At 62.8% G+C, this 18,361-nt stretch overlaps 2 protein-coding genes across 2 annotated transcripts; both read left to right on the top strand.

The window, feature by feature from the left end:
* The first annotated feature begins 206 nt into the window (after positions 1-206).
* NELFB (negative elongation factor complex member B) lies at positions 207-10,166 on the top strand. Its single transcript, XM_044264430.1, has 13 exons — positions 207-347; positions 565-728; positions 903-1,002; positions 1,326-1,556; positions 3,770-3,955; positions 4,573-4,685; positions 5,426-5,528; positions 5,760-5,855; positions 6,071-6,213; positions 6,305-6,411; positions 8,782-8,923; positions 9,066-9,174; positions 9,274-10,166. The coding sequence occupies exons 1-13, from the start codon at positions 207-209 to the stop codon at positions 9,469-9,471; spliced, it is 1,833 nt and encodes a 610-aa protein (XP_044120365.1). The 3' UTR covers positions 9,472-10,166.
* A 1,522-nt stretch (positions 10,167-11,688) lies between these two features.
* TOR4A (torsin family 4 member A) lies at positions 11,689-14,758 on the top strand. Its single transcript, XM_044264186.1, has 2 exons — positions 11,689-11,904; positions 12,654-14,758. Exon 2 carries the CDS (start codon positions 12,691-12,693, stop codon positions 13,957-13,959), a length of 1,269 nt encoding a protein of 422 aa, XP_044120121.1. The 5' UTR covers positions 11,689-11,904; positions 12,654-12,690; the 3' UTR covers positions 13,960-14,758.
* Positions 14,759-18,361: the final 3,603 nt, after the last annotated feature.

Below are 18,361 nucleotides of genomic sequence, written 5' to 3'. Positions count from 1 at the left end.
GTTTCCGGGGGACCGTTTGGCCGACGGACGCGGCCTCGCAGGACGGAAGTGGGCGGCCACGGCTCCGGCGGAGCCGCGCTGCCGGCGGGACCTGGCGGAGCTGGAGGGCGCCGGGGAGCGGAGCGCGGGCGGCCCCCGAGGCCCGAGCGAGCGGACGCCGGGGGGGCCTGCGGCGGGCGCGGCGGCGCCGGGGGAGCGCGGCGGGGATGGGGCGCCGGGCCGCGCGGGGGGCCGCGGCCTCGGCCATGTTCGCGGGGCTGCAGGACCTGGGCGTGGCCAACGGCGAGGACCTGAAGGAGACGCTGACCAACTGCACGGAGCCGCTCAAGGCCATCGAGCAGTTCCAGGTGCGGGGCCTGCGGGGGGCTGCGGGGCCTGCGGGGGGCTGCGGGGGCTGCGGGGGCTGCGGGACCTGCGGGGAGCTGCGGGGGCTGCGGGGAGCTGCGGGGGCTGCGGGGGCTGTGGGGGGCGTGCCTGCGCCGGCTGCATCCGAGCGTCCTGGGGTTGCCCCGCGCCCCAGGAGGCGAAGCCGACCCCTCGCACACGGGCCGCATCTTTCCCCAGACGGAGAATGGCGTGCTGCTGCCCTCCCTGCAGTCCGCCCTGCCGTTCCTGGACCTGCACGGGACGCCGCGGCTGGAGTTCCACCAGTCGGTGTTCGACGAGCTGCGGGACAAGCTGCTGGAGCGCGTGTCGGCCATCGCCTCGGAGGGCAAGGCCGAGGAGAGGTGGGTGGGCCAGCGAGACGCGCAGCCCTCCTCTGGGCCCTGCTGGGGCACTGACCCCCAGGCGGCGCGGCCCTGCTCCGCAGCGAGGTCCCGCGGGTGGAGACCCGTCCCCTGTCCTGGCAGCTGCCTGGGGCACGGAGGCCGCCGCTGTGCTCAGAAAGGGCGTCTTTCCAGGTACAAGAAGCTGGAGGACCTCCTGGAAAAGAGCTTTTCCCTGGTGAAGATGCCGTCCCTGCAGCCGGTGGTGATGTGCGTCATGAAGCACCTGCCCAAGGTGAGCCCCACAGGCCAGGCTCAGGGCTCGCTCTGCCCCTCGCCCTCCCCTGGATCAGGGTGACGGCTTGGAGCTGGGGAGCCGTGCTGAGCGGCCTGCCCAGACCCGCAGCTCCGGGGCACGTTCTCCAAGCCAGGCAGAGACAGAAGCTTGGGTGGTGGGACCCACGGCGGCTTGGCAGGAGCTGGCCGTCCGTCGGCCTCTGCCGGGGCCTGGGGTCCAGGCGCAGGTGCCCCTGCTGGTGGGGCTGGGCTTGAGGTGGCCGCTGCTGGGGGCGCTGAGGTCTCCTGACCTATCCTGAGGGGTGGCCCGTGTGTGTGTAGGTTCCGGAGAAGAAGCTAAAGCTGGTGATGGCCGACAAGGAGCTTTACCGGGCCTGCGCGGTGGAGGTGAAGCGACAGATCTGGCAGGACAACCAGGCCCTGTTCGGGGACGAAGTGTCCCCGCTGCTGAAGCAGTACATCCTGGAGAAGGAGAGTGCGCTTTTCAGCACGGAGCTCTCCGTCCTGCACAACTTCTTCAGCCCTTCCCCGAAGACAAGGCGCCAGGGCGAGGTGAGGCTGGCCGCACCCTGATCACCCCCTTCCCCGCCGCCATCGGGACTTCCATTGTTCCGCTCATGGGAAGGGCAGGCTTGTGTGTGTGGCTGGCCAGGGGGCCTTGTGGTGCTGGGCCTCGTGGGGGTCTCTTTGCTGTATGTGCTTGTCCCTTGGCGACCTGGCAAGCCTTCCCAGTGATGATCCTCAATACTTCCTTTGCTCTAGGAGGTTTTGGTTTCCAAGATTTTATTTTTATTTTTTATTTTGTTACTATTATTTTTTAAAGATTTCACTTATTTAATTGACAGAGATCACAAGTAGGTAGAGAGACAGAGAGAGAGAGGGGGAAGCAGGCTCCCCGCTGAGTAGAGAGCCTAATATGAGGCTTGATCCCAGGACCCTGAGATCACGACCTGAGCCAAAGGCAGAGGCTTTAACCCACTGAGCCACCCAGGCGACCCTCAAGATTTTATTTTTAAGTTCTCTCTGCATCCAGCGTGTGGCTCAAACTCACAGTCCCAAGATCAGGAGTGACACACGCTCCTGACTGACCTTACCCGACATTCCTCTTTTTTTAAAAAAAGATTTTTATGGGTTTTTTAGAGAGTATGAGCATTTGGGAGGAGCAGGGAAGAGGGAGAAGCAGGCTGCCCACTGCGCAGGGGGCCTGATGTGGGGCCTGATCCCAGGACCTTGGGATCCTGACCTGTGCTGAAGGCAGATGCTTAATCACTGAGCCCCCCAGGAACCCCTCCTTTTTTCCGTTTTTTTTTTTTTTTTTTTTTTTTTTTGTCTGACTCAGTGTTTTGGCAAATATTTCTTGAGTCCTGACTTCCTGCTGTAGGTGCCTGCACCCTTCACTGACCCGAGAGGTCTCGGCCTTTGCCTGGGGCAGGCACTACAGAGTGCGTGTCTCGGGCTGGTCATCTAGAGCTCAAGGGGTGGCCACGGGCTGCGGAGCCGTGAGGCTGCAGAGCAAGGCGAAGCAGGGCTGGGGTGAGCATGGGCTCTGAAGGGGAGCATGCTGACCGCCAGGGATGACGGGGCTTACGCGGCCGGCCGAGAGCACGCGACGCGTAGATCGGGGGCTGAGCTCGGGGGGGCTGGAGGCCACCACGGACACTTTGGCTTTTCCCAGCACGTTGGGGGTCACAGAAGTCGCCTGACCTGCTTCAGAGTGATGGCGCACGGAGGAGGGAGGCAATGGTGAGCCACCAGGTTCTGGTTGAGTTGGCACCGGGTATTTTGTTGGCCCTTCGCTTTCTCGCCGAGGACCGGGGGCTGCTGTGCAGTGGGGTCTGACCTGCCGCAGTCCGGCCAGTGGGGGCAGTCCTACTCCTAGCTGCCGTCTCTTGCCTCTTCCTCACATTCCCCTCCTAGCCAGTGCCCTCTGGGGGGGGCTGGCTCTTTCTTGGTCTGTGGCCTGCGTCCACTATAAGGGGAGAGGGTATCGCCCACGGCCCTCAGGGTGTGGCTCAGCCACTGGGGCCACGGCTGTGGGCCTAGCTGGCCTCCCCGCCAGTAGCCTGAGCTTCACCACTCTTGTTCGCCGGCAGGCCAGCTCTGATGCCTGCTAAAGAGACCTTGCCTGGGGCCCCGCGGTTGCCTCCCGCACTCGCTGCCCCGGCCGTCCCTGCTCGTCTCTGCCCCGTGTCCAGGCAGTCGGGTCCGTGATGCCTGTTACCCCAGGTTCTGCGCGTCCTTCCCAGCGTCAGAGCCAGGGGCCCAGCCCTTGTTCAGGAGCAGCGAGCCATGCTCCCTCCTACTGCCCGTGGCGGTGTAGCAGGAACCTTCTGCGAGGGACGTGGGGCGGACTGCAGAAGTGGGTGGTCCCTACCGAGGAGCAGGCCAGGTGCTGGACGTGGGACAGGGCCGCCAAGGGGCGTCAAGCTTTGGGACGATGCAGGGAGCCAGGTGGCCCAGGCTGGGCTTCCCTGGGCCCTGTGGCCAGCGTCCTTCCCCTGGGCCTGCATCTCCCTGGGCCAGCTGACCGGGCAAGCAGGCAGCAGACCTCCTGGGCGGCTCTGAGGAGTCTGGGGTCACAGGTCAATGGCCTTTCGGAGAAGCTGGGATCTGATGTGGGCTTCGTCTCCTTAAACGCCAGAAATGCCACCTACTGACACAGAGCTGGCGTCTTGTGAGAGCAGAGGCTCCCGGGTGTCGGGAAGGGACCATGCTGCCCGGGGCTGTCAGTGACCCTGTGGCGCGGGCCTCCCCCCCGCCCCCAGGTGGTGCAGAAGCTGACGCAGATGGTGGGGAAGAACGTGAAGCTGTATGACATGGTGCTGCAGTTCCTGCGGACGCTCTTCCTGCGGACGCGCAACGTGCACTACTGTACCCTGCGGGCCGAGCTGCTCATGTCCCTGCATGAGCTGGACGTCGGGGACATCTGCTCCGTGGACCCCTGCCACAAGGTGCTGGCTGCTTTCCTTCTGTCTCTTCCCTGTCTGCGCCCCATGCCCAGCGGCCCCTCTGTGCCAGGCCGGGGCCCCCTCAGCCAACTGGACTCCAGGGCAGGGGGCCTCTTCCGGCCCTTACGTCAGAGCCGGCTGCCTCGACCTCCCTTGTGTGCCTGCTCCGTGTCTTCTCTGCTCTGGCTGGGACCAGCCCCGTGGCCCCTCTTGGACGCTTGCTCTGGCTTCTTTTGGGGGTTCTTTGGGGTTTCCCTGGCCACTGGCCCTCCCCTGCTTTAGAGCCCTCCAGGGGCAGGACTTCCTGTGCTGCCCTTGTCCCCAGTGTGGGTGCTGTGTGGCCTGGGACCGTGTCCCTTCCTGTGGGCTGTGTGGTGTCCGCACGTGAGACTGTAGCCCCCACCCCCACAAGGTGGGCCAGGGAGGGCCCTTGAGGACAGAGCACGCACACTGTCTCCTCTGCGCACTGACTGGCCCGCCGGGCACGTGGGACCTCGGGCCTGTCTGCCTTTGCACTGAGCTGGGCCTGGACCACATGAGGCCGCGAGTCCTGCTGTCCGTGAGACGTGGGTACCGGCCGTGTTCTCTGACGACGTCCTGATCATGCTTCCTCCCTGCAGTTTACCTGGTGCCTGGATGCCTGCATCCGTGAGCGCTTCGTGGACAGCAAGAGGGCCCGGGAGCTGCAGGGGTTTCTGGACGGAGTGAAAAAGGGGCAGGAGCAAGTCCTGGGGTAAGGGTGAGCCTTGTACAGGTGCTCCCCCGCCCCCGAGGTCCTGTCGGCAGGTGTCGGGGCGAGCAGGCTCTGTCTGCAGTTTCTTCTAGTGCGTCTCGGAACTACCGGGTGCTCGTGCGCACCGCTGAGGCCCAGGTGCTGTGGCTGAGGCTCTCGGAGTCTCCGGGAAGCCTGGGCCTGGGCCGGGGCGTGGGTGTGACAGAGGGCTGGGGGTTCGGGCCCGTCCCAGGGGCTGCTGTGCTGGTGGGATCTGGCTCCCAGCACTGTTTTCTCTCTCTGTCTCCGGGGGTCCAGCATGTGCTTACAGAATCGGGGTTAGGTTTTCAGAACCAAAATGGGAGCTTAATTTTTTATTTTTTTTTATTTTTAAAGATTTTATTTATTTATTTGACAGATCACAAGTAGGCAGAGAGGCAGGCAGAGAGAGAGAGAGAGAGAAGCAGGCTCTGCACTGAGCAGAGAGCCCGATTCGGGGCTCAATCCCAGGACCCTGGGATCATGACCTGGGCCGAAGGCAGAGGCTTTAACCCGCTGAACCACCCAGGCGTGGGAGCTTAATTTTTAAAAAAAGGTTTTTTGACCCTTTAGTGTTTTGAGTACGTCAGAGATGAGTTACGAATGGCAGAGTTGTCTCGGGAAGGGATCCAGAGCAGGTAGACAGGCTTGTTCTGTGTGGAGGGGCCCTTCTCCCCGGCCTGAGGCCAGGCCACGGAAGCACAATGTGCCCCTCCTCGCAGGGACCTGTCCATGATCCTGTGTGACCCCTTTGCCATCAACACGCTGTCGCTGAGCACTGTCCGCCACCTGCAGGAGCTGGTCGGCCAGGAGACGCTGCCCAGGGTGAGCGTGCCAGGCTGGCTGCCCGCTGCCTCTGGGTAGGGCTGCGGGCACGGACGCTGCTGGTCAGGTGTGCACGGGCTCCTGCTGGTGGCTGGTGGGCCTGTGGAGCTTGGGAGCGAAGTGGCTGGTAGTGGCTGCGCCAGGAGGACCCTGCGGCAATGAGGGGTGTCCGCGGGGGAGGGAGGCCCCCCTGAGCACGTGTTGAGTGTTGAGGCCTGTGCTTCCCCGCAGGACAGCCCCGATCTCCTCCTGCTGCTCAGGCTGCTGGCCCTGGGCCAGGGGGCGTGGGACATGATCGACAGCCAGGTCTTCAAGGAGCCCAAGATGGTAACTGGGGTGCGATCGTGTCTGACCTTCGCGGGAGGGTCTGTGGGGCTGAAGAAGATGAGCAAGGTGGGGCCTTGGGAAGTGGGAAGGAGGACCGGGCCTTGAGGTAGCTGTCCAGAAAGCCTTGACGTGAGGTGGGTGGATGAGGGCCGGGGTACGGGCCAGGACACAGGCAGGGCTGTGCTGGACGGGTTTGGGGTCTTCTCCCGGCCTAGGAGGTGGAGCTCGTCACCAGGTTCCTGCCCATGCTCATGTCCTTCGTGGTGGACGACCATACCTTCAACGTGGATCAGAAGCTCCCGGCCGAGGAGAAGGCCCCAGTCTCGTACCCAAACACGCTTCCGGAGAGTTTCACCAAGTAGGGGCTCGGGGGCGTGGGCGGGGTGCCTCGCCCTCGGGCTCCCCGCGGAAGGCCCTGCGGCGCGAGCTGACCCGTCCTCGCCGCGCAGGTTCCTGCAGGAGCAGCGCATGGCCTGTGAGGTAGGGCTCTACTACGTGCTGCACGTCACCAAGCAGAGGAACAAGAACGCGCTGCTCCGCCTGCTGCCGGGGCTCGGTGAGTGCAGGCAGGCGCCCGCCTCGGTGCGGCCCTGGTCTTGCGGAAGTCGCTCTGGTACAGGGGCGAGCCCAGCCTGGTAGACTCAGACACCCCTTGCCACGGGCGCCGTTTGTGGAGGGACCCTTTCTGCTGTGCTTCTTCGCAGCTGGCGAGGGAGGGGTCGTCCCTCTGGTTCCTGCGACCGTGGACAGGGCCCACCCCAGATGGTCTCGGGCCATGGGTGCTGTGGGGCGGGGGGCTTCTTGGTAGGAAGAAGAGGTCAGGGCCCGAGTGGACCCCTTTGGGAGTAAGCTGCAGGCCAAGCCAGGGAGGGGGCGTTCCGGAGTACCCGGCTTCCCCCTGCTGGCCGCAGGCTCGTCGGGGGTGTCGAGACTGCTTTGGAGAGTTGTCGCCCGTCCCTTGCTGAGCCTGTTTCTGGGTCATTGACGGGTCTGAGGATGGCGCGTGTGTCACGTTTTCCGTGTTCTGTTTGCGAAGGAAGCTGTTTGGTCTTCATTTATATCCAGCTTCCATCTGAGTGAACAGCACGAACTTGTTGACTTACCAGAGGCCGGAGGAGGAAGTGTATCTCCCAGGGCTTCAGTGGAGCTGCAGGCAGGGCCGGCTCCTTCTGGAGGCTCCGGGGAGAACCCGTGTCCTTGTCGCCAGCTGCTAGGGCCCGCGCACACCTGGGCCCCTGGTTGGGTCTTGCAGGTCCCCCTCCCAGTGGCTCTCACCCCGTGTCCCTCTGACCCCGGCCTCCTCCATGCAGCAGAGTGCCCCTGGGTGGTGTCAGGCCCGTCCTGGGGCTTCTGACCACGTGAGGGAGGGCTTTCACCGCTTTTGGATCAGAGCGTGGACACGTCTCGGGCTGTCCTCCTCCTGGCCACAGAGGCTAGAGCTTTTGAGTATGTTTCTGGAAGCTTCTAAGACTGCAGGTGCAAATAATTTGCCTTTCTCATTTCTATTCATTTCAGTACTCTTGTTTCTTTCTGCGGTCTCCAGGCATGGGTTAGATGCGGGGGTGTCCTGCCTGCCTCAGGAGCTCCCACGTCCCCCAGCCCCGCAGTGCTGCCCAGGGGTGGGGTGCGGGCCTTGCTCCTTGGTGGCATTAGTTGGTGTTAGAATGGATGTCGAGTTAAAAATTCTTTTCTGTTCATTTTTTTTTTCTTAGCTTTTTCTCTTTTTTTAAGAGACTTTGTCAGAGCGCGAGCAGGAGCAGGGGGAACGGCAGGCAGAGGGAGGAGCAGGTCCCTGCGGAGCAGGGAGCCTGACATGGGACCTCATCCCAGGACCCGGGGACCACGACCTGAGCCGAAGGCAGACACCCAACTGACTGAGCCACCCAGGCACCCCTATTTTTTAGCTTTTTATTGTGAGAATTTTTGATGAAATCACAGAGCACCACACGGTGGAGCCCAGGGCCTGCCGCCTGCCTGCGTGGGGGCCGTGGAGATGGTCTGGACGTGAACCCAGACTCGGCATCGCAGCAGCTGTGAGGGACCTAGCAGGCGTCTCTACAGAAGACGGGTGCTGTCAGAAACCACGATGCCACCGTGGCCGCACGTGGGGCCAGGTCTTGGTGCTGCGTGCGGTTGCCCAGCTGCCCCGTGGTGTTCTTCTGTGGGTAGTTTGCTCCAGTCGGGAAGTGTATCACTTCCAGCTCTCGTGTTTCCTTGTTACCTCTAGGGTTTCCCACCATCTGTAGGCTTCTGTGGGATTTGTTGGGACTTGGTGGGCAGTGTCCTCTGTTGTCGTGACTGTGGACCTGCCTGGGTGTGCTGTCCAATCAGATGTGGGGCAGGAGCCCACCCCGGCTGTGTCTGGCCGTACCTGGGTCCACTCATGCTTTGGGTGCCGCTGGCATCGCTCCGTCAGCCCCGAGGGCCCTGGCGGTGCTTCCCGAGCAGCTGGTGCCTGTGCGCGTCCCCCGTGGCCTGCCCTCCGGCTGGGGCTCTGACCCGGTCGGCTGTGCGCGTAGGCGTTCTTGTCTCTGCTTATCATTGAGGCTCCCTGATAGTCGCTTCCGCTGTTTCTTTTAAGTTTTGGAGTTGGTGGCTTCGAAGCACGAAGTCAGTCTCCGGTGTCGTCTTTCTCAGAACCGGCCACCAGCCGTCAGGTCGAGCTCGTGGGCTGGGCCGTGGCGCTTGGCCAAGGGTCACAGCCACTGGAGGTGGGCTCTCCTGCCCTGCCCGGCCCGGTCCTCACCCCGAAGCCTGCTTCACCACCTACGCCGGGGCCCCTGTCCGCCCCCTGCCCCGTCCACCTGGACTGTGCGGGTCCCTGGTTCTGGCTTGCAGGCACACCAGGCCGGCGGCCCCAGGCCCTGCGCCACTCCAGGGGCAGGGCTGACAGGGCGGGCGGGGCTGACCCGGGCTGTGCTTGCAGTGGAGACCTTCGGTGACCTGGCCTTTGGTGACATCTTCCTGCACCTGCTCACGGGGAACCTGGCGCTACTGGCGGAGGAGTTCGCCCTGGAGGACTTCTGCAGGAGCCTCTTCGACGGCTTCCTCCTCACAGCCTCGCCCAGGTGCCCGCGCCCGCCCCTGTCCCCTGTGCCCCTGCCCGGGGTGGTGGTGGGTGCGGCTCAGCTGCAGGGGCGGGGCGTGTGGCCTAGCTGGGGTGGGGGTCCGGGTGGGCTCTGGGTCACTGCAGCGCGGCCCCTCCCCCAGGAAGGAGAGCGTGCAGCGGCACGTGCTGCGGCTCCTCCTCCACCTGCACCACCGGGTGGCGCCGTCCACGCTGGACGCCTTGCGCAAGGCGCTGGAGCCCACAGGCCAGGTGCGTGCCCCAGCCCTCTCCTTGCGTGCATGTACCCCGCGTGGAGGTGTCCCGAGTGCCCCTGGGGCCTGCCGCACAGCCACATGCTTTCCCCCACAGAGCGGAGAGGCCGTGAAGGAGCTTTACTCTCAGCTGGGAGAGAGGCTGGAGCAGCTGGAGCACCGGAAGCCCAGCCCGGCCCAGGCCACGGAGACGCAGGCGCTGGAGCTGCCCCTCCCGGCTGTGTCCGCTCCCGCTGGGCTGGGAGGCTTCCCGGGGGCCGCCCAGGACCGGGCCGGGCCCCTGGCGGGTCTGTGACGTTGGCTGGCCAGTAGGCGTTCCCCTGGACTTGGAGTGTTGGGACCCCGTCTCTGCCGAAGGCAGAACTCGTGGGCTGGGCTGGCTGGAGCCGGGCACTCTCCGCCCCTGGACGGCCTGTGCGGGGCAGCCTGCTGCTGGGCCTCAGCCCCACCCTGACCTGGATCCTGGGGCCCGCGTTTGCTCCTCGGAGGCCCTTGGCTGCTTCCCTGGAGGACAGCGCTGGGTGTGATGGACCCAGCTGGCCCCTCGAAGTCACTCCCAGGCTGTGGGGAGCTTCCGGCCTGTTCCTGCCTCATGGTGTGAGTTTCCGCTTCTGTAGGGAAGACAGACTGGCTGCCGTTGGGATTAGGAAAAAGCTACCTTTTTTCCACGGGAGAGGGCAGGGGGGGCCCAAGCTTGAGGGAAGGGGTGGGCCCAGCTCCTTGGGCCCAGATCAGCCAGTGCTCTGCTGGCTGCGGGCATCTGCCGATGGGACCGGCTGCTCTGGGAGCGCCCGAGCGTTTCACGGGACGGTGCGGTCGGTCCACGGCTCCACAGGGAAGTGGCCGGCAGCACCCTGTGTCGCTGAGGAACAGCTGCCTCAGTTTACCCCGGAGCCGTGAGCTCCTTGCTCAGCCGCACCGTCTTGGTCACGTGTAAGCTGTTGCGCACAGTGAGCCTTCACGTATGTAAATAAAAGGTTTTTGGGTAAACCCAGTGGTTGAGCTGTTGGTGGGCACACCTTAGCATTGGACGTGGGGCAGGTGGGTGGGCACCATGAGGGCATATCTGCCTCTGTAGGCCACGGTCTGGATGCCCGTGCTTGTCCCTGGGAGGAGGGACATCCTTAGGGAGGACAGGTGTGTGGGTGGAGGTGGTGGGGCATGGTCCTCTTGCATTTGCTTCCGTTTTCCCTAGAAAGCAGGGAGCCAGGCAGGCCCTCACCCCGCCACACCTGTGCTAGGATCATGGGACATGGGCAGGGCCTGGATAATGTCCTTCACCCCTGGTCCCAGGAAGCCTGACAGCACCAACGTCTGTGTGGTGGGTTAGGTGCCCAAGGCCCCAAGCACCCGCCCCTGTGTAGAAGACGGGCAGCAGTCCTGGGGAGCCAGGCCCCACAGCTGGAGAGGAGGATGTGGAGAAGCTGTGCTTCCTCCGTGCGGTGACCCTGCCCGAGGGCACTGAACCGATGGGCAAACAGGAACTCCCATATTTCGGACAGAATGAGAGCTCCCAAGCCCAAGAGCCACGTTTCCCCGATGCTGGTCACGGGGGAGCGGGGGGAGGGGGGCGGCTGCAGGGGCAGTGTGCTGGGCAGGGAGCCCGTGTGGGCAAAGGGAGGCTGAGGACAGATAGGGGGGCTATTGGCATGTGGTTGGGGCCCACAGCAGGACAGCCAAGGGGCGCTGGACTGCCGGTGTCAGAGGGACACAGGGCCAGACTAGCCTGGGCTCACTACGGCTTGATGAACTCACTCTTTGGGAGGGCGGCAGAGGATCGTGGGCCAAGGTGCAGTGCCTCCCTTGGTCAGAATGGGAAGAGCAAAGGGTCACTCAGGAAGGCCCATCTGTGCAGGGATGGGAGTAGGGCTGGGCAGGGACACAGGAACCCCCACCTGCCTTAGTTTTTTCTAAATTTGTTCCCTGACCAGGATGCTGACCTGTGCCCGCGGGTCTTCCCCCAGCTGTAGAATTTCTGTCCCGGTGTGCTCAACTGTCCTTGGGGTGGGAGGGCTGGGGGGGTGGGCTCTGGGGGTGGGTAGAAGGGAAAGGGGGATGGGGGAAGGGAGGCCCTGGAAGAGGAGGAGGGGTGGCAGGAGAGGGAAAGGAGCTCTACCCTGGGAGCCCCCAGGTTGGGGCCAGGGGAGGGGAAGAATGAGGGACTGGGGAGACCCCACTAGGCACGTGGTCCCCTCTGCTCTTGCTTGGCTGCCCTCCCCGTGTGGGGTCAGGCACAGGAGATGTCCCCCGGGAAGTAAGAGTTCTGTGGAGGACAGGCTGACATGCAAGGGGCTGTGGGATCCCAGAGGAGGGGATGCTCCCTTAGCCTTACCGGGAGACAAGGACGAGCCAGGAGGGCTTCAGGGCCAAGGAGGACAGGTGACCCGAGGGCTGAAGGACCTGGGCCAGCTAGCCAGACCTCCCCCTCTGGCCCCTCCCTCCAGCCGACGTCCCGCCCTCCTGCCACGCCCCTGACTCACTTCCTTTGCCTACGAGCCGCGGAAACCTCCCCGCGCTTCCTCCCCTCACGCTCCCCAGGGACTCGCAGGTGCCGCTCCCCCTCCAGGCCCGAGCTGGCGGGGCCAGACCCCTGACCTCTCTGGAACTGTCCCCAGGACCCTGGTGTTTTCTGTGTCCTGAGTTGCAGCCCCAGCCAGCATCTGGCCTGGGCAGGGGGCTGCCCTTGGTGGGCTGGGGGGCCAGCAGGAGCTTCACCTGACAGCGGCAGGTATGGGGCGGGTGGGGGGCCGGGGGCAACTGTCCTGCCTGTCTTCAGCTCTCGACTCCCGGCGGCTCCTGCTCTCCTTCTCTGCCTCTTTTTGTCCATCTTTCCACCCCACCCCACCCCACCCCACTAGTCTCCGGGGGGCTCCCTGCTGGCCGTTCCATCAGTGTGTTCACTGGAGGGATGTGGGGAGGTTCCCAGTTTGGGGGAGTGAGGCCTGGGCCCATTCTCAACAGAAGTTCCGGCCAGATCCCCCCTCCCTCTTCAAGCGTTTTTTAGTGTGTGTGGGAGGTCTCCGGACTCTAGGGGCGCTTGGGCCTCTGCTTCTCTTGGTTCCCACTTGGGATTCGGAGGGGCCCCTGGCGCCTGGCGGTCAGACCCGTGGGCGGGCAGCGGGGTCGTGCCTTGACCCTTCTTCACCCTAATCGGCGCCTCGTTGGCACCGACTTCTCCTCCAGGAAGCCGGCTGGCTTCCCGATAAGCGGCGCCCTCCCCCCTCCGCCACTTCCTCAAGGCCGGCGGCTGTTTATGGGAGGACCGGAGAGATTTGCATTGGGGCCCCGCCGGGGAGCCGCTTCCTGGTCAGCGGGGCCAGACCCAGGCTCTGGTGAGGCCGGCACCGGGACCACCGCCCATCACCCCCGACCCCGTCGAGCTCCCAGGGGACCTCCCAGAGGGGCGAGGTCATTCTGGGGAAGGGTCCCAGTTGGCCGGGCTGAAGTCTGGAGACCCTCTCCATCTTCCTGTTGCAGGGAGGGCGACCTGCATGCCGAGCGCCGCCTCTGCGCCATGGACGGCGTCCAGGCCAGTCTGGAGCCCGCGGCCGCGGGTCCCAGCATCCCCGGCCCGAGCGTGATCGCGCCGCTCCGCGCCGTGGTCCGCCTGCGTCGCCGCGTGTGCCTCCTGCGCAAGCGGCGCCTCCTGCCGCCGGGCGCAGGGCCGGCCTCCGGGGCTGGAGCCGCCAGAGCCGGCTGCAGCTCAGGGGCGCCGCGCGCCGACCGGGACCGGCCGCAGTTCTTCACCTTCGACGGCCCGGCGGAGCTGCCGTCCAGGACGCCGCGCAAGAGGCGCCGGCGCAGCCGCGTGGTGCTCTACCCGGAGCCCTCGCGCAAGTGCCGGCCTCACGCCGAGCGCCGGAGCCGCGCGCAGCGCTGCCTGGTGTTGCTGGTGGCCGTCGTGGGCTTCCAGGTGCTCAACGCCATCGAGAACCTGGACGATAACGCGCAGCGCTACGACCTCGACGGGCTGGAGAAGGCGCTGCAGCGCGCCGTGTTCGGGCAGCCGGCCGCCGTGGGGCGCATCGTGGCGCTGCTGCGGGACTACTTGGCCACGCACGTGCACAGCCGCCCGCTGCTTCTGGCGCTGCACGGGCCCAGCGGCGTGGGCAAGAGCCACGTGGGCCGCCTGCTGGCGCGCCACTTCCGCGCGGTCCTCGAGGACGGCGCGCTGGTGCTGCAGTACCACGCGCGGCACCACTGCCCCGAGCCGCGGGCGGCGCAGGCCTGCCGCGAGCAGCTGGCCGGGCTGGTGGCCGACGTGGTGGCGCGGGCCGAGGTGGAGGAGAAGACCCCGCTAGTGGTGCTGGACGAGGCCGAGATGCTGCCGCGGGCGCTGCTGGACGAGCTGCGGAGCCTCCTGCAGCCGCAGCGGGCCCACCCCTTCCACAACGCGGTTTACGTGCTCCTCAGCAGCGCGGGCGGCGCGGACATCACGCGCTTCGTGCTGCGCAACGCGTCGGCTGCGCGGCCCCGGCGCCCCGACGGGGACCCGGACGGGGCGGCCGCGCTGCGCGCCGAGGAGGAGCTGCGCGCCGGCCTGCGGGCGCTCCTGGTCCGCGAGCACCCGCTGTGGCAGGCCGCGGCCATCGTGCCCTTCCTGCTGCTGGACAAGCAGGACGTGGTCAGCTGCTTCCGCGAGGAGATGGCCGCGGAGGGCTTCTTCCCGGAGCAGGCCCGCGCCGAGCTCCTGGCGGCGCAGCTCAGCTACTACCGCGTCGCTGGCCGTGAGTTCGCCGTCACCGGCTGCAAGCAGGTGGTGGCCAAGGTCAATCTCTTGTAGCACAGCCTTAGCGGGACATGGCGGTCGCCGGTGGGCCGGCGGGACTCTTGGGTTGGGGGCGGCAGTAGGAGGGAGGGGACCCTGCGGATTTGCCTGAGGCCTCTAATAAATCTGTCTCCAGCCCCCACTGCCCGCCCCCAGCCGTTTTCACCCTGGGACCTAGGGGGGCTGGCGGGGCTGGGTCAGTTCTGTGCCGGCCACTTCCAATAACAGTTCCCCCTGAGCCCACAATGTGTCACCTCCTGGTTCTTAATTCAGTCCCCGTTTCTGAGCACCTGCCCTGTGCCCCTCGCAGCAGGCATCCCGGCAGGCCGGCATCCCATCTCCTTGCTCCAGAGGAGGGATGGCCTCGGAGAAAGTGCGTGGCTCCCAGGGAGGGTCACGTAGCTGGTCCCCTGCAGCTGGACGTGACTTCAGCTCTGTGGGAGGCCTGCAGCAGCCGTCACACACTCTCGTACACACTCCCGTCCAGCCCTTGCACACCTGCTCACCCTGTGGGCCCCGAAGTCCTGGATGCTCCTCACGATGCCGCCCTGCGTTCGTCCCGGATTCCAGGGCCCAGGAGCTGCTGGGAAGACGGGATGTGTGGGGGTTTCCTCGCGAGGAGCGCGCCCAGTGGAATCCGCACGACGCTCTGGACGGCGGGGAGAACTCTCTCTGGGTGACAGGGGCGCTGAGTTCTCGGCCCCCCTGCCCCGTCACCACCTTGCTCCGGGACGCTGAGCTGGGACGGGCCTTAGGGTAGAGATCGCGTAGGCCCACCGCAGAGGTTTCAGGTTTTCAGGCGCTGCGGGCTCCTTTTGCGCGTTTCTCCCGGAGGGCGGTGGTCGCGTGGAAGCACCCCCGCCGCCCCCCGCCCCGGCTCTCGCAGCCCCAGCCCTGAGGTGGCCTCAGTGCTGCCGCCTGGTGGCCGCGCGTGTCGGCGGGGGCCGCGGGGTCTGGGGGCCGCGGAGCGGGGACACGTGCGGCGAATGCCAGCGGGGACCTGGGGAGCAGAGGCGAAGCTCCAGCTGGCCGGGCGCAGGGCTGTGCGCGCCCCCCCCCCCCCGCGTCAGAGCGCAGCACACCTCCGGGGCCCGCAGAGCCGGGCACCAGCACAGGCCGCTCCGGAGGCTCCCGACGTGGGGAGAAGCCCCCGCCCAGTCCCAGGTCGGCGGTTGTCTGTGGCCCTGGGCGGAGGTCTGCCCATAGGACCGGGAAGCTGCTGGGCCGGACCGGCGGCCAGGGGGACCCAGGTGGCAAGGGCGGAAGGTTCTGGGCTGGTCCGGAGAAGTTTTGCGAACTCCTGGGGCCGGGCATGGGTGCAGGGGGAGGGGAGGTGCAGGCGACATTTGGAAGCTTTTTCCCCCACGGGGTGGGGGGAGGAGTGACCAGGTCTGTCCACCCCGCAGCTCTTGCGGGGCAGCTGGGGAAAGGAGCCGGTGTCCAGTTCCAAGGCTCCTGGGCCGGTCCCTGCATCCGGGTGAGGGACACAGGCACATGGTCCTCCGGGCTTACACTCCTCGTGGGACTTTGTCTTTCTTTGCCTTTTATGCTTTTATGCTTTTTTATATCTTGCTGTATTGTTAGTTTTTGATAGTGGATCCCCTTAGGGCCCGTCTGTCTCCTTAATCGGCTGTCAGGTATACCCCGGGGTGAGGACTCACACCCTCGCTTGGGCCGCGAACCCACGGGAGCTGGAGTGAGGGCTGCTCTGCCCTCTCCTCCCTCAGAGCCTCTCACGGGATACTTCAACTCTGTCCTTCCATCCAACCCCCCTTGTCAGACAGTATCTTTAATTTTTATTGATTTTTACATTTTATTTTATTGATGTATTTATAAACTAGTTCCCTCTTTTTCCCGGGCTCTGTAATTCCCATTCTGCTAGAAACCAGGTTCTCAGGTTCTCTCTGTGCCGGTGGGACTGTTTCCCAGCCGTGGGTCAGTTCATGTTCCCTGGGCTGGGACAGCTGGTAGGACTCGATGCTTGAAGACTTACTTGGCTCTTCTTGGGCTTTTTCCCTTAGAACTTGATTTTGTAAAAAAAATAATAATAATAACTTTTATTTTATTTTATTATTATTATTTTTTAAGCAGGCTTCCTACCCAACTCGGGGCTTGAACTCATGATCCTGAGATCAAGACCTGACTGAGATCAGGAGTCTGAGTCACCCAGGTGCCCATGATTTTGTCAAATTCTTTGGAAAACCTTTTCGGATTTTCACGGGAATCAGGCTCATCCGAAGGTTGGCGTGGGGCGTGTGATGTCATCACCCCGCCATGCGGCTGACAGGCCTGATTCGCGTATTGAAACTCACATGTGTAATGTTCCGCCAACAGATCTGGCTCACATTTCTGAATTTATTCCTAAAGACCATAGGTTTGGCTGGTATTGTAAAGGGTTAATTTTCCCAAGCGAGCACCCGTCCCACGCGGGAAGCAGGGCTTGTTCAGGCGGCGGTCCTCCTGATCACTGCCCGTGTCCTGTATCCCTGAACGACCTGACTTCACAACCGCCACTGGTCTGGGTTATTTTCATGCTGTAGCTTTCCTGTTTGCTTAATTAAAAAACAAACAAACAGAAACAGAACAGCTTGATAGAAGTAGCATTCATATGACACAAAATTGACCCATTCAAGTGGGTGATTTAATGATTTTTAGTAAATTTGCAGAGTTGTGCAGATAATGCCACAAGTTAGGCGTAGGGTCTTCCGGCGACCTCAGAGAGCCCCAACCTGCTTATTCTCCATGAACACCTGTTTCCGCCCCTTCCTCAGGCAACCGCTCATTGTGTCTCCTGAGGTTTGCCTTTTCTAAAAGGCATTTCCTATATGTGGACTGTGTTTAGCTTTTGGTGTCTGGCTTCTGTCCCTTAGCATGTGGCTTTTGAAGTTCACCCAAGCCATAGGGCTTGGCTTCCCGGGTGCTCTCCTCTCTGCCGCTGACCAGTGTGCCGTCGTGTGGGCCGGACACAGTCCGTGCGCACTTGGGCCGCTTGCACTTGTTGGCTATTATGCATAAGTTGTGTGAGGAACACTGGCCCCAAATTTCTTTGTACATACGTTTTCCTTTATCGTGAATAAATACCAAAGAGTAGAACTGCTGAGTCACATGAACATTTTGTGCGATTTCTTAAAGAAACGGCCAAGCTGCTTTCCAATGGGATGATGCCATTTTGCACTCCAGCAGCAGTGTGTGGGGATCATGGCTTCTCCACATGCTCTCCGACACCTGTTACTGACGGTCTCTTACGTGACAGCCATGGGTGTCATATTGGTTTAACATTGGTTTGACGTGGGTGGTTTCCGTCTGTGTTTTCCTAGTAACTGACGGTCTTGAGCCCATGTGCTGCTCCGACATTCAGGTTCTTTGGGTCGTTTCGCTGATTGTTGACTGGTGATAGGTCTCCATATATCCCGGCCGTACATGTTTGATATGATGTATGTTGCATATGTTTTCTTCCAGGCTATAGGTTGTTCTTAATTTTCATCATTAAAAATGTGTTTTGAAGTGCAAAAGTGTTTGATTTTAATGAAGTCAAATGTACCCATTTTTTTTTCTTTCATGGATCACGACTTAAATGTTTTTAAGAACTCCTTGCTTACTCCCAGACCACAAAGACTTTTCCCTGTGCTTTATTCTAAATGGTTTTAAAGTTTTAACTCTTACGTTTAGGTCTATGAGCCATTTGGAACCAATTTTTATACATGGTGTGACATGAAGGTCGAAATCAGTCTTACTCTGTGTCGGTGAAAGGTCTGTCCTTTCTCCATTAAATTGCCTTGACGCCGGCGGCAGTTAGGGCCCACCAGAGCAGAGCGTCCATGGGAGGTCCCCACGCGGGAGGGCAAGCGGTGGGGAAGGGCCGGCTGGGGCTCAGGCCTGAGCCGGTGGAGGTCGAGTTGCAGTCCTGCTCTTCAATCTTTTCCACATTTTGAATCAGGCCCACCCAGGTCAGCCCAGATCGTGTCCTTTCTGTATAGTCGGTTGATTACGGACTTGAATCTCCTCTACAGAATGCCTTCCCAGCAACGCCCAGATTAGGTTTCCATTGAGCGAGTAACCGAGCCGTCGCGGACGCGGACGACTGCCCTGGACGGCCTTTGTCAGCAGTTCCGCGGGCACGAAGGCGAGGGTTTGTTTCTGGACTCTCGGTGACATTCTCTCTCCCTGTGTCCGTGCTTCTGCCGGGATCACGTTCTTTTGATTTCTGTAGCTTTATACTTAGTTTTGAAATTGGAAAGTGTGAGTCATTCAACTTTATTCTTTGTTTTCAGTATCGTTCTGGTTGTTCTGGGCCCTTTGCCTTTCTGTGTACATTTTAAGATCAGATTGGCGATTTCTACGAAGAGAACAACAGCAACCCTAACAAACACACGATTTCTGTGCGTAGATAAAGATTGCGTTGACTCCAGGGGTGTCT

This window comes from Neovison vison, chromosome 9 (assembly GCF_020171115.1).
Source record: "Neovison vison isolate M4711 chromosome 9, ASM_NN_V1, whole genome shotgun sequence".
In the NCBI taxonomy this organism is placed as follows: domain Eukaryota; kingdom Metazoa; phylum Chordata; class Mammalia; order Carnivora; family Mustelidae; genus Neogale; species Neogale vison.
Note: the sequence above shows the minus strand (reverse complement) of the source record. Positions and strands in the feature narration are given on the sequence as shown.

Coding starts and splice junctions, on each gene's coding strand:
- NELFB (XM_044264430.1), top strand. CDS start 207: ATGGGGCGCCGGGCCGCGCGGGGGGCCGCGGCCTCGGCCATGTTCGCG. Junction 4,686..5,425: donor GGGCAGGAGCAAGTCCTGGG/GTAAGGGTGAGC, acceptor CCCTCCTCGCAG/GGACCTGTCCATGATCCTGT. Junction 6,214..6,304: donor CTTCCGGAGAGTTTCACCAA/GTAGGGGCTCGG, acceptor CTCGCCGCGCAG/GTTCCTGCAGGAGCAGCGCA.
- TOR4A (XM_044264186.1), top strand. CDS start 12,691: ATGGACGGCGTCCAGGCCAGTCTGGAGCCCGCGGCCGCGGGTCCCAGC.